Source organism: Anomaloglossus baeobatrachus, chromosome 1 (genome assembly GCF_048569485.1).
Source record: "Anomaloglossus baeobatrachus isolate aAnoBae1 chromosome 1, aAnoBae1.hap1, whole genome shotgun sequence".
Taxonomy (NCBI): Eukaryota; Metazoa; Chordata; class Amphibia; order Anura; family Aromobatidae; genus Anomaloglossus; species Anomaloglossus baeobatrachus.
The window spans coordinates 522227523-522242979 of NC_134353.1; the positions used below are offsets into that span (position 1 = coordinate 522227523).

At 40.3% G+C, this 15457-nt stretch overlaps 1 protein-coding gene across 1 annotated transcript in view; it reads right to left on the minus strand.

The window, feature by feature from the left end:
* SVEP1 (sushi, von Willebrand factor type A, EGF and pentraxin domain containing 1) overlaps positions 1-15457 on the minus strand; it is a 570842-nt gene that overhangs the window by 29443 nt on the left and 525942 nt on the right. The window contains exon 47 of the mRNA XM_075316174.1: positions 14169-14264. Within this exon, the coding sequence (XP_075172289.1) occupies positions 14169-14264 (96 nt within the window). The remainder of the gene's footprint in view (positions 1-14168; positions 14265-15457) is intronic.

Sequence of the window (15457 nt, forward strand, 5' to 3'; positions counted from 1 at the left end):
ATAAAAGATCCATTAATCTGAATACCTGAGAAGTGATCATTGGCGCGGCTGATAAGAACCCGATTTTCTCCTATTGTTCTCTGTTATCTGCCGTTTGGGTTGCTGCTGTCGTGATCCCAGTTTTTTATTCCTATATAGCAGTTGTGACTTTCACAACTTCATTTGGTGAGTATTACTGCTTCCTGTCTTTACCCCCTGTGTTATTGGGGTAAAACCCTATTGCGCTTCTTTTCTACAGCTCTTTACTTATTACCTAGTAAAGTGTGAAAGAGGTCAGTCAACTGGTAACATCTGGTTAAGGGTGCACTAAAGCATAGTTTGTGGCTGAGGATAAAAATATCTGTTTAAATACTGTGTACAGCAATAGCGGCTGAGGTAAGGTATTCTGTTGTTGTGAAGTGGGGGAATGTGCTTTATTGCTGACCAAAAATGAGCAGGTAGCAACACAGCAGAAAAACATGCCCCCACTATAGCTTAGGTCTTTCAATGAGACCAATCAATGTGACCAATACACCTCATGATCAATGTGAGGTGTAGTGATACATCTCTGATCTCTTGGTCTAACCTTCTGCAGTACTAGGAAAGATACAGAGATTAGAGCACACATGGCTCACACCTTTCAGATGGAGTCAGCACAGTTGAGTTTACCTGTATCACATTAAAAACTTTTCAAATCAGCTCTCCTCCTCTTATAGCACTGTAAGCTCTGTTGCCTGGAACTGTGTCAGTAATTCCACTTTTTCTGTTGTGCTCAAAAGTTGCTTTTAACTCAACAAACATAAGCTCATCTCTGGATAGACAGTGTGGGTGTCATGGATGTCTCACATTTGACAGACAGTCCTGTGGTGTCCGGCTGTAGAAGGTTGCAGTGATTGGCCACACAAACTGCTCCCTGAGAGTCTTTTCTTCTTACTGTGGTGTAAATGGTATCCTATGTATCTTCTCTGCTTGGGTTAATCCTTTTAATTTTAGGACCCTGCGGGTTAATTTCCTATACAGACCTTGGATGCAAGCAGTTGGCTTGTATTCATCTGAAGAAACATTTCTCTCCCTGAGTATTCTTGGAGACATGTTATTCATTAACTTTCCTGTTTGTGCTCTGTGTGTCTTCTTTAGAGCTTAATGGGGTTGACTAGGCACTCATCCCATCTGTTTCTTACCTAGATCCCAGTTCAGGGTCAGCCAGGGCAAGGTATCGAGCTTGGCGCATAGGTGTGCAAACTATTTAGAGTGGTCAGGGGAGTCAGGAGCCAGGAACCAGTGGAAGGTTTAGTCAGGGGCTATCATCTCCACCTTCCTTAGATACAGAGTTTCCCTTCCATGTCACCGTACTCGTGATACTTCCACATAACTAGCGTAACAGTGGGAAGGTAAAATAGAGCAGAGCTGACGTGCTTTGAGACGTATGGAGCTGATAGAAAGCTTTACACTGTGACACAGCTAAATTCAACACTGTGCCCCTCTTGGTACAGGGATCTATTCTGAAAAGTATGAGTCACTTTTTTCTAAGCTCCCAACAATTTATAATTTAGCAGGAGGTTAAAACAGGATATCAGATCAGTATCCTTACATCTCACATAGTAAAAAAAAATCCAAACTATGATGGGGGTGTAGTCTTTTTCTGCTGTGTTGCCCACTTTTGCCCACTGCAGGGATAAAAGGTACATGCCCCCAGTGAAAACTATTGGATAACACCCACTTGGATTGAGGAAAATTTAATCATTAGGCATACCTCCCAACCGTCCCAGAATCGGTGGGGCTGTCCCAATTTAAGGGCTCTTGTCCGGACTCCACCTCTCAGTGCAGTGAATAAATTAACTCAGTTCAGTGCATAAATTAAATTTTCATCTGCTCTGGTTTCCCAGGACTGGATCCGCGTGGTTTCAAAGGTACCGGGTGCTGGCCCCGGACCCAGGATTCCAGGTATTTGATCCAGATCCGGCACTCAAGAAATTAAAATAAAAAAGAGAAAATAAGAATGAAGCAAACGCTTCATACTTACCGAGGCATCATCACAAATGCCAGGATGGCCAGTGGGCAGGGAAAGCAGTACAAATGAGCCTAATGCGCGGCACTGGAAGTGAATGCATGACCTGGAAGCAATGTACCACTATGACAGATCCTCGGTAAGTACAGCCTGCATGCTCCTACCTAGCTATCCCTTTTAGCAATATTTTTAATCTTTGGATTTTGGTCCCCATAGACTTATATGATTACCGGATTCTGGACCTGAACTGGATTTAAATAAAAAAGAAAACCAAGACCTAACAGTCCCGATTACCTTTGAGTCTGCTCATCTCTACCCAGGACTAGAACTCATAAGCTGTGAGCTGTTTATCCAGAAACACCAGCTCTACCATTTAGCCACTGCCTGTACTAAGGGGCATAGGAGGATTTGGTAATCATGACCTGTATTGCAGGTTGTAAAGCCAGAAGCAAATTATTCAGTTACATAGAGATATAGATACTGTAAATATATATACTGCATCTCTATGTAGCTAAAGGAAAAAGTCCAAGTCTTTTGTCCCTATAAAACTACTATAAAGAAATGAAGAAAAAAATACATATATATATATATATTTTATTTTTCACCCACCCCTGGAATCAAGCAACTTTCAAGCTTAATTCAGCAGCTTTAGCTGTTAAGCCGCAAGCTTTGATGATGTCAGAGGAAGTCTTTTATTTATATGAACCTACATTGCAGCCTCTGACTCCACAGCACATTACACAGGACATAGAGAACAGCATCTCTATCTCCTGTGTTTTAGAGGGATAGTAAAAGAGACTTTTTTTCTTTCTGATAAAATTCCTAAGATAATAAAAAAATAGCTCAATGTAATTTTAAATGTGCTTTCTTATAAAATAATAAACATCACAAATCAGAAAATAACATGGACATATTTGTTTTCCCTGTAATCATAATGACCTGAACAATACAGCAATCAGATTATTTATGGGGATTGGTAAATGGCATAAAAACATGGTTAGGGAGGGAATTTTTACATACAGATATGAATGCTTCTGGGTTGGATGGCATAGGAGACCTGACAGGATAGTCTCCTCCCCACCCCATCATTACATGGTCCTCATAGTGTCTTCCTGAACCCCATCATTTATTTTATGGCCCTTATAGCATCCTACCCACCCCTCAATTCATTATATAGCCCTCATAGCATCCTCTCCATCCCACAATTCATTATATGCCTCTTATAGCATCCTCTCCACCACACAATTCATTATATGGCCCTCATGGTATACTCCTCACACCACAATTCATTATATAGCCCTCATAGCATCCTCCTCAACCCACAATTCATTATATAGCCCTCATAGGATTCTCCCTACATCAAAATTCATTAAGTGATAATAATAATAATAATAATAATAATAATAAAAATGATTCTTTGTATAGCGCCAACATTTTCTGCAGCACTTTACAATGGAATTATATGGCTCTCATAGCAACCGCCCCACGCCACAATTCATTATATGGCCCTCATAGCATCTTCTCCACCCCAAAATTCATTATATGACCCTCAAAGTATCCTCCCCACCCCACAATTCATTATATGGCCCTTGTTGTGTCTTGTCCCCCCACGCCACAATTCATTATGAAGCTATTAGGGACTTCAGATAAATTGTAGGGGGAGTGACAGGGACTAAAGGGTACTTTACACGCTGCAATATCGGTACCGATATCGCTAGCGAGCGTACCCGCTCACGTCGGTTATGCGTCACGGGCAAATCGCTGCCCGTGGCGCACAACATCGCTAACACCCATCACACGGACTTAACTTCCCTGCGACGTTGCTGTTACCGGTGAACCGCCTCCTTTCTAAGGGGGGCAGTTCGTGCGGCGTCACAGCGACATCCCACGGCAGGCGTTCAATAGCAGAGGAGGGGCGAGATGAGCGGCCGAAACATGCCACCCATCTCCTTCCTTCCGTATTGCCGGTGGACGGAGGTAAGGAGATGTTCGTCGCTCCTGCGGTGTCACACAGGAAACAGGAACAACCTCGCTACTGACCAGACAACGATATTTGGTGTTTGGACGACCTCTCCAAAACCAACGATATTTACCACTTTTGCGATCATTGAAGGTCGCTCGTACGTGTCACACACTACGATGTCGCTAACAACGCCGGATGTGCGTCACAAACACCGTGACACCGACGATAAATCATTAGCGATGTCGCAGTGTGTAAAGTACCCTTAAGGCTTTGTGTACATGTTCAGGATTTGCAGCATAAAATTGCTGCAAATCCTGATGTGTTGGCAGAATGAACACTGCATAAAATACATGTTTCACTTGTAACTATAAAACGCTGCATATTTTCCTCTTCAAAATTGCAATGTGTCCACATAGCCTTAAAATTATTGGGGGGGGAGTCACAAAGATTGATTAGTTGATATATTTATTTATGGCTCAGGTAGAATTCCTTGCACAGAGACCCCAAGCTGTCAGTGTCCGCCCCAGCTCCAACTTGCTCATTCTAAGCACGCTCAATTTTTCAGTTTCTACTTGTAGTATAGAAGCTCTGTAATTATAAATATCCTCCAATCTAGCACACTATAGGAAGGGTTCATATTTTCTACTAACTTACGCTCAACCTTCCATGACAAAAACACTCCTTATTTAGTATATGCATGAATATGATTAATGTAGTGACTTTAGTTACTTAGTCACGGCTTCATTACACATCTTTGTGTCACACCAAACCTGTCCTTGCTAGAAAACTTGCTCATTAGTCTAGCATTGGGGCTGATACTCCAGGCGCACATATAAATAGGTCAGTATCTTATACATTTTTATCAAGTAAACAGATAATTAAACAGTTTATCATCATACAAATGGCAAGTGAACAGATAACTTCCAAACTTGCCAAACCTTCTGTATAATTCCTTAATGGTCAGGCAGAGCACTCATAAAAAAAAAGTACTGTAAATCACCAATCATTGAGAGAATTCTGCAATTGTACAAAGCTGCACAGTTCCCTCTCTATTTGGCACAGTGTCTGAATCATCATTTATATTCATTGATTACCAGCTGGCCAGAATTCTACTTAGTCATACAGGTCTTTACACACAATGCATGACACAAAAGTAGCAGAACACGAACATTCTCACTGTCCTCACAGTGGTCCGAACTTAAATATCTACCTGCAGAATTGACTAAAAGTTTTTGGCTAACATATAGTTTTCATGTCTTAGTCACAAAAAAGAGATTTTGACAATTTGTAAGACTGTTCTCACACTGTACATTTTATACCTTATGTTTTATGACCAGAATTAATACAGCTGTGGAGTACAGTATATGGTATATGATACTTGTAATGTATTATATCTCATAATTGTATTACAGTGGGGGGATGACTTGAAATACAACTGAATGGTTGTGCTATGCTGAGGCTCTACAGCTAAGCCAATAAAAAGTGACTAAACGTGTCCTAATAAGCATTATTTCCACCCAAACCAGAGCACATCTTGTTCTAGGACACACCAGAGTAAATAAATGATGCAGAACATGAAACACAAAATACGAAATAAACAAGGACTCACAGTTCCCACCTAAGCAAGAACCCAGACTGGACTTTGCAGACTCTCCAATATCAACTCCAACACATTTAAAAGGGAACTCTAAATCAGATCGCAACAACTCTGGTTCCACTCCACAACAAGTATCAAAGCTATCATGGTGACACTTAATACCCTAGAAACAAATCTCATCAAGAAATTTGATCAGATACCAGCTTTCATTGATGAGATTAAAATTGGAGTTTTGAAGTCTGAGGAAAAAATTGGTGTCTTATCTAAATCCCAAATTGCAATACTAAAGGATAACATCCTTCTAAAAGAAGAAGTCACAAAGCTAAAAACAAAAATTGCAAGAGGAATAATTTAATCCTGAGAGGCATACCTAAATCTATTTTACCTCCAAATCTACCAGAATTCATCAAGATTAAGATGCAGAAATCCTTGCCATATACCAACGATATGTACAGCACAATAGATTGGGCTCACACACTACCTAAGCCTGGCTTTGTGGCAAATGATTTACCAAGAGACGTTATAGCAAGACTTAATTTTTACCACATCAAGGACTAGCTCATGTTCTCCATGAGAGTAAATAAAGCTATCCCTTCACCATGCAATGTGATTAAGATTTTCCTTAATTTCTGAATGGAAACACTTCAAAAAACAAAATCTTTTAAATAAGTCACCTCCACACTTCCTATACAGATGGAATTTCCCTACAAAACTGCAACAATGGCAATATCACAGTGCTGGACTCTACCAAAGGACACAAGTTATCAACAACTTTTTTAAAGTTTCCGACTTTAAAGAACAAGAACGACTGAAAAAAAATGTCCTCATTATCAAGGAAACTCTTCTACCAAAGTATTCTGCTGAAATAAGGTATCTTTACTTTTCTTTTAAACAGCAAGTATCCACAGACTACCTAAACCACAGAATTTTTTTTGCTGCCGTGAAGACCTCGCTTTCCCCCATGGAGGTCATAATTAAGAAAAGTCTACACTTGGACACCTCTCAGGGATCTTCTAGGCAGGCTAGGTTTAGATCAAATGTAAGTTACAATAAGATGCTCTTAAAGTTTAATTGTTTATTCTTTCTTTGTTTTTTCCTCCCACAGGTTGAAATTCCAAACAGTTTTTTCAGAACAAGTATACATGTAGTGTTTTGTTTCTGCAAAAAGTGTACATTTAAGTGTACTGACTAATAATAATAATAATAATAATAATAATATTTATTCACTTATATAGCGCCATTCATGCCACAGCACTTTACATACATCAGCAACACTGTCCCCTTGGGGTTCACAATCTAAGGTCCCTATCAGTATGTGTTTGGAGTGTGGGAGGAAACTGGAGTACCTGGAGGAAACCCACGCAAACACAGGGAGAACATACAGGCTCTTTGCATACTTTGTCCTTGGTGGGATTTGAACCCAGGACACCAGTGCTGCAACACTGCAGTGCTACACACTGACGACTAGTGTGACTGTTTCTCCTTCCCTCTTATGCTTAAAGATGAGTCTAAATCTTCTTGTACTAAACATTAGAGGACTAAATAGCCCACAAAAGAGCAAAAGAGGTTTTATGCCTGGAAATAGGCAACAACAGCTAACTGCAATATAGTTTGATTCCATTAAACCAAACTATCAAGTAATAATCCTCCTAAATTTAAAAACAAATTTTCCTCACATTTTTAAATCTTCAGGCATTAGAAAGAAGGCAGCAGTAATCACTCTAATAAGAGACACAGTCACATTCCAACTTCTGTCAGAAACACGTTTTCAATATGACAGATATCATTTTCTTTAATGTAACAGACAACTCTACATATACCGTTGTAAATATCTACCTCCCGTATAAGGGTCAAATACTCCTATTGGCTAAAATAATGTCCAAAGTATCAGAAGTTAGCTATATATAATTCCCATGTATGTAATACCCATTTAATGAAAATTCCATAGTACAAAAAGTAGTAAGCATAGAAATACAAAACTTTCTTAAAGAAAATAAACCAGGAGAAACATCTACTTATACTCGGAATGCTCACAAAGTAGTAATAATAGGCTCTCTTATTTTCCTTTAATCCAAACAGAAATAGATAACGAGAGAAAAAAATTAAAACTATTTCTCAAAAACTAGCCAAATTAGAAAAAGCCCAAGAAATTATATCTTCCTATACCATCCACCAACAAATTGTAAAACTCATAATAGAGATCACATAGAGATACTAATAGATAATGAATTTGACAAATCGATCCAATCAGTTAAAATAAATCATTACTTTTTGAATAACAAAGTTACCAAATTAATGACTAATAGAGTTAAAAGGATTAGAAATAAAACTAGGTTAAAAGAAATCAGACAGTAAGAATCTAATAACTCGCCCCCAAAAATAGTAGAAACCTTTGGCTCATATTACAACCAACTTTATAATCTAAAAGAAGATACAATCACTCCACTACCCAATCAAGACACTATAACACATTTCCTTAAAAAGAAAATCAACCTCCCCACAATATCTGAAGGACAACTAACCAACCTAAACAGACTATTTACAGAAGATGAGGTCAACTCTGATGTCAGGTCACTGAAGAAGGGGAAGAGTCCAAGCCTTGATGGTCTTTCTCATGAACACCTACAAACATTTGATGAACTTATAATTTCTCCATTAACTGACATCGTAAATAAATCAGCAATAGACAGACATATTCCCAAAGAGATACTTAAGCTGGTGTCACACATAACGACGACGACAACGACGTCGCTGCTACGTCACCATTTTCTGTGACGTTGCAGCGACGTCCCGTCGCTGTCGCTGTGTGTGACATCCAGCAACGACCTGGCCCCTGCTGTGAGGTCGCCGGTCGTTGCTGAATGTCCAGCTTCATTTTTTGGTCGTCACTCTCCCGCTGTGACACACACATCGCTGTGTGTGACAGCGAGAGAGCGACGAAATGAAGCGATCAGGAGCCGGCACTGGCAGCTGCGGTAAGCTGTAACCAGCGTAAACATCGGGTAACCAAGGGAAGACCTTTCCCTGGTTACCCGATGTTTACGCTGGTTACCAGCCTCCGCTCTTGCTGCCAGCGCCGGCTCCTGCACTGTGACATGTGGCTGCAGTATGCATCGGGTAATTAACCCGATGCATACTGTAGCAAGGAGAGCAAGGAGCCAGCGCTAAGCAGTGCGCGCGGCTCCCTGCTCTCTGCACTGTGACATGTAGCTGCAGCACACATCGGGTTAATTAACCCGATGTGTGCTGCAGGAGAGCAAGGAGCCAGCGCTAAGCGCGGCTCCCTGCTCTCTGAACTGTGACATGTAGCTGCAGCACACATCGGGTTAATTAACCCGATGTGTGCTGCAGGAGAGCAAGGAGCCAGCGCTAAGCGCGGCTCCCTGCTCTCTGAACTGTGACATGTAGCTGCAGCACACATCGGGTTAATTAACCCGATGTGTGCTGCAGGAGAGCAAGGAGCCAGCGCTAAGTGCGGCTCCCTGCTCTCTGAACATGTAGCACAGCGACCTTATGATCGCTGCTTCTGCTGTGTTTGACAGCTAAGCAGCGATCATAACAGCGACTTACAAGGTCGCTGTTACGTCACCGAAAATGGTGACGTAACAGCGACGTCGTTGTCGCTGTCGTTTAGTGTGACACCAGCTTTAGAGCCACAGTTCTAGTAATACCTTAAATTTCTGAAGGTCTAATCAAAGTAACTAGATATAGACCTATATCTTTACTAAGCACAGATTAAAAGGTATATGTTAAAGTTTTAGCCCAGAGAGCTATCCCCTGTGTGGTTTCCTCTGACCAGGATGGCTTTGTCAACGAAGACAAACCTCTGACAGCACTAGAAGAATAATTAACCTGGTCTCCCTTATAGAAAAACACCAAATGTCTTCTCTGTTCCTAAGTTCCTAACTTTAGATGAAGAGAAGATGTTCAACAGTGTATACTGGGGATATATGCAGTCAACTTTTTGGATTTAATGGACAAATGTTGAAAAAGCATCATGGCCTTATACTCAGTCCTCTCAGCTAATGTACTAGCTAACAACTACTTATCAAACTTACCTAACTACAATAGTATCAGACAAGGGTGCTCTCTCTCACTCTGATAATGGAATCAAATAACATCAAGATCGTTGCTGGGTCACAGTTTCTGTGACACAGTAATGATCTCACCAGCGATCTCGTTATGTGTGACACCTACCAGCGATCTGGCCCCTGCTGGGAGATCACTAGTGATTGCCGAATAATCCAGACCATTTTCTTCAAAGGTGATGTCCTGCTGGGCAGAACGCATCTCTGTGTTTGACACCTACCAATGACCTCCTAATACGGTTCCAACGCCCGCTGAGATCGTTATACAGGTCGCTGATCGTTACTGCATCGTTGGTAAGGTCTGTCTGTGTGACATCTCACCAGCTACCTCCCAGGGACTTACCAGCGATCCTTATCAGGTCATATCGTTGTCGGGATCGCTAGTAAGTCGTTAAATGTGACTGGGGCTTAAGACAGCATAAAGATATGCTGATGACATATTAGTCTCCATAACAGACGTAATAAATTCAATAGGTGTTGCCTCAGAAACCATAGAAACATTCACAAAAAGCTCATTATATAATATAAACGCAGATAAATGTAAAATACTAAATGTGTTCTTGAATAAGAAACAATAAAAGCAATTAAGAAATAAATACAACTTTAAATAGGAAAAAAATAACATTTCAGACTTGGGCATACAGATCATAAACCTAGGTCCTGCAATGATTAGGAAAAACTTACACAGAATATATAAGACCATTCAAGGTGAATTACCATACCTATCCAATTTTGATAACAGCTGGTTAGGAAAGTTAGCTGTGATCAAATAAATGACACCCTTCATATTTTGTGAATTGTCCAAACATTAAAAAAATATGGAAAAAACATTAACTCATTCAAAAAATATTATAGTAAAAAATTTACCTTATCCCCCAACTTGCTCTTCTATCTTTGGACATTGATGAATTACCCCCCAAAAATAGACCCATTGCCATTCATATCTTATTAGCTACAAAAATCCTTATCGCATCCATATGGAAAGAATTAGAAGCCTCTCTTATGACAAATTATAGAAAAAGTCTCTTTGCATAATGTATATGAATATAATTATTCCACCAAGAATAATATATTCCAAAAATATGATTGGTCCTAGAATGAAGCCACTAGCAAATCATAATTAAAAAGCTCATCACCAGTCAAATAATAACAATAGAAAACAAACCTATATGTTAATGTTACTTAGAGAAATCGTTACAGAAATGTTATGTAATACAATTTTAAAACTATCAAAAATAAAAAGTACTGTTTATATTGATTCCATCCCCCTAACTCTTCCCTCTCCCCCTCTTAATTAATTCTCTCCTTCCCCTATGAATAAAATTCAAACATTACCACAATTTACTCCATTTCCTACCTCTATCCCTCGCCCTTGCTTATAATTGCTTGTTAATATAATAATATATTAATGCAATTGTGATATAAAAAACCTAATAAAGAGATTTTGAAATAATTAAATTGCACTATATTCATGTGCCATAAAATAGTAATAAGGAAGATATCAACAATATAGCTAAATTTTAACTTTATTTTAATATTAACTTGATTGCTTTATGTATTTGTGTAACCAACTATTCCCTCCCACTGATCCACAAATTGGGGGACATCTTCTCCTGTGTTCTGTTTCCAGAAAGATAGAGAATTTGGGCTGGACTGATCAAAACAGTCAAGCAAAAATTCTGGTGTAAAAGTTTTGAAAAATTGCAAAATGTTTCACCACCTCCTCCAACAAGATTGGCAGAGCTGGGGCTGGACAGGTGTGGGATACCACAGCTCGTCTAATTCATGACAAGCTGTGGCATTCCCTATGCAAAAATCTCACTCTATTACTTCAGTGACGTGAGGTTTCTGATGTAGCTTATGTAGGCGCCTGGCACTCATCAGAGGCTCCAGATTTGTGAAGAGGTGTGCACCTCATCATGAATATATTTGTTTCTCTTCATTGTATTTTATGAGAGTTGCTGAAGTCGCCAAGTTTCTCACTACTCCCATAAACTCCAATGAAGATAGCTGTACTCATTAACCTCTTAACGACTGCAGGCTATACTGGTATGTCCTAAACCATCAAGGTGTAATCACCTACAGCTACTGCGGGCAGCTGGAGGTGATTCCTGTACATGTCAGCTGATTTGAACAGCTGACATGTGTGCCTCGCAGGCGCGAGTGGATCCGCGATCCACTCACGCCTGTTAACCCGTGTAATTGCGCTGTTAAAATGTGACAGCACGATTTAAATTCCCGCCGCGGTAAACACACACTGACTCACCGTCATCGGAAGTCACATGACGTGATCACGTGGAGCCGATGGTTGCCATGGTAGCACAGGGTCATGTGATGACTCCTGTAGTATCATGACTCACTTCCTGTAACAGCTGGTGCTCTCAGCTGTGTAGCTGTCATCAACAGAAATTAATGGGCTGACTGCTGATCCTTATAGTCCACTAAGGTGACTAATAAAAAAAGTAAAAAAAAGTTTTAAAAAATTAAAAAAAAATCTAAAAGTTCAAATCACCTCCCTTTTGCCCCATTGAAAATTAAATAGTTAAAAGAATACAAAATATACACATATATACACATATTTGATATCAATGCATTCATAAATGCCTGATCTATCAAAATATGAATCTGATCGGTAAACGGCTTAGCAGCAAAAAAATTCCAAACACCAATATTACGTTTTTTGGTCTCCGCAAATATTGCGCAAAATGCAATAACAGGCAATCAAAATGTAGCATCTGTGCAAAAATGGTACCAATACAAACATCAGCTCAAGATGCAAAAAATAAGCGTACACTGAGCCATAGATCCTGAAAAATGAGAACGCTACGGGTTGTGGAATAGGGATCAAAAAGTGTGCCACTTTTTTGGACAAACTTCTGAATTTATTTTAACCTCTTAAATAAAAGTAAACCTATACATGTTTGGCATCTACAAACTCATAACGACCTGAGGTATCACACTGACACATCAGTTTTACCATATAATGAACAGATTGAAGAAAATATCCCAAAAACACACATGCAATCGCATGTGGAATTTTTTTGCCATTTTCCAGTACACTATATGGTAAAACTTATGGTCGCACTTAAAAGTAACAGTTGTCTTTCAAAAAACAAGCCCTCATATGGCAAGATTGACGGAAAAATAAAAAGGTTACGGCTCTTAGAAGAAGGGGGACAAAAAAAAAAAAATCGGAAAATCGGCTGGCGGTGAAGGGGTTAATAGTACCTCATCTACTCTTTTCTGAAGTAGAACACAGGGTCAGAAGACCCCCATTATATATATGGAGGTCTGAGACATGGTCACATGAGTGCTTGTTGCCATTCTTTATCACATGCTTTTTGCCACTTCTCTCTAGAATGGAAAATACATGTGAGCAGCAACCAAACACAGACAAGCCTGTTAGGGGTACTTTGCACGTTGCGACATCGCTACTGCGATATCGTCGGGGTCAAATCGAAAGTGACGCACATCCGGCGCTGGTAACAACGTCGCAACGTGTAAAGCCTAGAAGCACCGATAAACGATCACAAAAGCGTCAAAAATCGTTGATCTGTGTAGTGTCGGTCATTCCATAATTTCGCTGCAGCAACAGGTACGATGTTGTTTCTCGTTCCTGCAGCAGCACACATCGCTGTGTATGAAGCCGCAGGAGCGAAGAACATCTCCTTACCTGCGTCCCGCCTGCAATGAGGAAGGAAGAAGGTGGGCGGGATGTTTACGTCCCGCTCATCTCTGCCCCTCCGCTTCTATTGGCCGCCTGCCGTGTGACGTCGCTGTGACGCCACACAACCCGCCCCCTTAGGAAGGAGGCGGGTCGCCGGCCAAAGCGACATCGCAGGGCAGGTGAGTGCGTGTGAAGCTGCCGTAGTGATAATGTTCGCTACGGCAGCTATCACAAGAGATCGCATCTGCGACAGAGGGGCGGAGATGAGCGGGACGTAAACATCCCGCCCACCTCCGCCCCTCCGCTTCTATTGGCCGCCTACCGTGTGACGTCACTGTGATGCCGGACGACCTGCCCCCTTAGGAAGGAGGCGGGTCGCCGGCCAGAGCGACGTCACAGGGCAGGTGAGTGCGTGTGAAGCTGCCGTAGTGATAATGTTCGCTACGGCAGCTATCACAAGAGATCGCATCTGCAACGGGGGCGGGGACTATCGCGCTCGGCATCGCTACAATCAGCTAGCGATGTCGCAGCATGCGAAGTACCCCTTAGGGACACACAGAATGGATTGCATGTTGTACAATACTGCTATAGAGCATCTTTGGAAAGAGGTAAAATGGTTTAGAGTATTTTAATATGCTAATACATATAAATATATTTTTGAATTACAAAATGCACTTTTTAGCAGGAAATAATTTGACAAGACATGTTGTGTCAAATAATTCAGTCAACTTGCGATGATCAAGCTGTATGCTGATACAGCATCATTGCCAACGAAAGACACAAGTTTCAACCATACATTATTTTGTATACTTTTTTCATTATTGTAATCAATTCAACAATAGCATCTAAGCAACAGTAATACTTACGTTCCTCACAAAGCCTTCCCATCCAACCTTCAGGACATGAACATGCATTTGGTCTTTCACAGGCACCACCATTCTGACATGGAAATCTGCATACAGCTTTAAGAAGAACGACAAAATAAGTATTCTGCACCAAATAGTGATGCAAAGATAACATTAGTTTCTGTTTCACTTCAAGTTACTTAAAGAGGTTTACCACTACTAATGTGACCCCCTTTCTTTTATCCTAACTCTTCCTAACTAACACTTTTCTACTATACTTTTGCTATCCACACTGCTCCTGTAAGTTTATTTCTAAGAGGTTCATATATACCTTTTATTGTTGTAACTTTGATCCTTCCGGATGCAGACCGCAATTGGACCAAGCTGACCAGGGCATGTCACTGGTGGGGCTGTCCTCTCTATGTGACAGAAGTCTGGGCATGCATGCCCAGATCATACCAGTTTCCTCTCAGACCCCATCAGTGATGTGCCCTGCTCATTCGTCCGATTCCGATCTACAGCCGGAAGGATCAAAGCTACAACAATAAAGGTATTTACGAGCTTGTTAGAGATAAGCTTACTTGACCATAGTAGAAAGCAGAAGTAGATTAGCAAAGTGTTATGGAGAGCTAGGATAAAAGATAAGTGGTCAAATTAGTAGTGAAAAACCTTGCTAAATTGCAGAAAATCACCGCACCCAGAGGTATACAATACACAGTATTAAATTCTAAAAAAAAGATAAAAAGTTTGTAAAAAAAAAGTTTACTTTAAGGATAAAGTAGCTTTCAACATCATATGCCAGTTAGGTAAAGTAACAGATCTGTCACTGTCCCTGTAAATGTGAGTGTCCCACACTAGTGAATTAGAACATCTAAATTATATGCCTGCATTATCAATACGTGATAGGAATATCTGTCATTCAAATACACTATGCATTCAAATTCCTTGACTGAGACATATCACACTTTATGAATTCAGCTGGCGGCATAAAATTGATATTACTATTATACATGAATGCTTGACACATTTATCTAAGATATATCCTGCAACTGAGTGAAAAAGTTAACATATCATGAATTCAGTCTGAGATGAAAAATTACTGAAAGACTAAATGCATTCTAAGATAAAATTCAGGCAAATACAGACAACCACAGAATATTACTTCCTCATTATAAGGTACAGAACCCAAGCCCATACTACACAATTCAAGAAAATCCAGCGACCATCAGGCTGCCAATGCTAGGAAAATATAAAATGTGCATAATAACAGTCTAAGTCCTGAAGAATTAATAGGATCAAGGTATATTCAG